This window comes from Pterocles gutturalis, unplaced genomic scaffold (genome assembly GCF_000699245.1).
Source record: "Pterocles gutturalis isolate BGI_N339 unplaced genomic scaffold, ASM69924v1 scaffold16584, whole genome shotgun sequence".
NCBI classification, from domain to species: Eukaryota; Metazoa; Chordata; class Aves; order Pterocliformes; family Pteroclidae; genus Pterocles; species Pterocles gutturalis.
In genome coordinates this window covers 44,235-46,766 of record NW_010128508.1, presented here as the reverse complement: position 1 = coordinate 46,766, position 2,532 = coordinate 44,235, and the positions used below count along the sequence as shown (strand labels likewise).

The 2,532-nt window shown below is 39.6% G+C and overlaps 1 protein-coding gene across 1 annotated transcript in view; it reads left to right on the top strand.

Annotated features, from left to right (window-relative positions):
• Positions 1-17: 17 nt before the first annotated feature.
• The window catches only part of PNO1 (partner of NOB1 homolog (S. cerevisiae)), a gene marked incomplete at its 5' end in the record, with an annotated part of 4,859 nt that continues 2,344 nt past the window's right edge, over positions 18-2,532 (top strand). Inside the window, 2 exons of the mRNA XM_010079661.1 lie at positions 18-164; positions 2,016-2,099. Coding sequence (XP_010077963.1) covers positions 18-164; positions 2,016-2,099 — 231 coding nt within the window. The remainder of the gene's footprint in view (positions 165-2,015; positions 2,100-2,532) is intronic.

Sequence of the window (2,532 nt, the reverse complement as noted above, 5' to 3'; positions counted from 1 at the left end):
TCTCTCCCCGCTAGGTTGGGAAAAGCGAAATGCGGAAGGTTCCAGTACCGGCCAACAGGTATACCCCGTTAAAAGAGAACTGGATGAAAATATTCACCCCTATCGTGGAGCACTTGCAACTTCAAATCAGGTTTAATTTGAAAACAAGAAACGTTGAAATCAAGGTAAAGAGAGCTCCTTCTCCTGCTTTCCCTGCTAATCCCCGAAATGCAGCGCTTGTCCTCGCAGGGCGTCTTGTTCCGTGGATCGAGGACTAGAGGGACGTTGTGAATACCCCGTAATGCTTGGAAAAACGGGAATTGTATCATTTCGCCTAATCAGAAAACTCACACTGGGAATCAAAATGAAATCTGTCAGTTATTGCTAAGGAACAAGTAGCTAGTGCAAGGAAAATGTGAAAGTGTTACTTTCTTTTAGAAGGGGACAACATAAGCTAGGTGTGTGCATGTGTCAGTTTTTATAGGAAAAAGTTATGTCCTTGAGAATCAAGGAAGAATCTCTGTGTCTTAGGTATGATTTTGCAATGCTATGTTTTCCAGCTCTTTAAGGCTACTAAATACTTATATGAGAACTCTGAGCTAACAGTGTCTTTTGAGGGGGCCACCGTGTCGGGTAACATCTTTTGTTTGTGGCAGAAGATAAGCGCCCATAGTTTAATAGCTTGTGATATTTCTGTAATGGATTGCACTGATATAGCTCAGGGTACAGATACTGATATGTAATTGTAGATCTTGTAGATGCTCATTCTTCATTCTTGTTCCTTCTCAAGAAGATTCAGATCAGCTGGTTTTAAGCGTATACCCAAAGCTTTGACATGCGACTTACTGTATTAGCAATGTTGATGTATGAGATCTTCTAATGTGAAAATACAGACACCAACAGTAATTTTGTTTCCTTACCATGAAATCTTACCAGAAGTTTGATGGTAGCAACTAGAGGAAAGGTGTCAGAACTATTCCTTACACTTCCTAGAAATAAATTGAAGGAAAAAGGTAGGGAAGAGCAGGAATTCTTGCAGTTCCACTGAATGAACTGGGTAAAAAACGTGATTTTAACACCGCTTTTTGATACAGAACGATGTCTGGTTGAAAAGCAAGGTAGTTTTGTTCTTGATCAAGCTGATTTAATTTTGCTCCTATCTATCATGAGTATAAAACAATTGAAAACTTTGAAATTAGTTGTTATTTCTTTGACATGGCATTGAAGCTGTAATTTACATTTCAGAACACCTTTGATGTATTCCAAACATTAACATAACTAGTTCTCTTCCTTATTTATTGTTTCCTGGTTTTCTTTTCTTACTGCTTCAAAGACTGTTCTTTTCTAAGTTGTCCCTGTTAGGATTTGCAAATACAGATGCGTGCAAACTTTTCCACTGGTAGCAGAGGAATCTTTTGGCCCAGTTTTAGAACATGAGCTGAAAAAAATGCCCCTGACAGCAAATCCTGTGGCCTCTGCTGAGGGAGGAAAAAAAAGTATAAAGCTTAAACACTCCGATATTTGCAGCTTTGTCAAGTTGATGTGTTCCTCTTCCAAATGTCTTGTTAATCTTCCTCTTGTCTGGTATGTTTTATTGAACCCATACATCTTTCTAATCACCTGTTAAAACATTGTCAGGATATTGTCATTAGAATAACTTTCCCTCCTCAAGCTGCCTCCTGCCATCATCCTCTTCTGCTGTTCTGCGTTGCAGTTTAGTTTGGGGGGTTGGTGGTTTTGGTGTGTGTTTGCTTTTTTCATAAAAAGGGTTCTCAGTCACTAGTGGGGGAAATTTTGAGCCGTTTCTCTTTGCCCTCCCCTGCAAGCACAGGCTGGGGTAGTTGGTATATTCTTGTCATTAAGGATCAACATTATAAACAAGCACCAAATCTATCACTGGGCCGTTCAGTACAACACAACATAGGAGCGTTACCTGAAGGTGGCCTTTATATGGTTAGACTGTATCTCTTAGGTTTTTCAAGTCCTGATCCTACTTCCATGATCTTAATTCGCAAATGTAATTTCTTGCCTTGCAGACTTGTCAAGAGACAAAGGACCTCAGTGCTCTAACAAAAGCAGCTGATTTTGTGAAAGCATTTATACTTGGGTTTCAGGTAGAGGTGAGTCTCCCATCAGCTTGATTGTGAGATTGCATGAATTTGCTTGCATGAAGTCTTTGGCCTCTCTGCAAATTACAGTAATAAATAAAAATCTTTAGGTGGTTTTCTAGAAACAAATCTGTTTGAAATTGTGACTGGAGTGGAAATCCAGTTTCTTAAACTAATGCAGAATAAAAAGGTACTCTTCAAACAGCACATAATTAAGATTATGGAGAACATATTTAGCTGTATGGGACAGGCAGGCATGAAGCAACAATCTGGCTCTGAGGTGCACTGCACACACAGAGACTGTTCTTTTTGCTTTAGTCCAAGCCAGTTACCTTATGTCTGTTCAGAACTCAAACTTTACTTAGAGAAAACAAAACCACTTTGCAATTAGGCAGGCTGCTTCTTGCTGCAGACTTGTCCTGACCTCAGTAGTATAGGTGTGTCT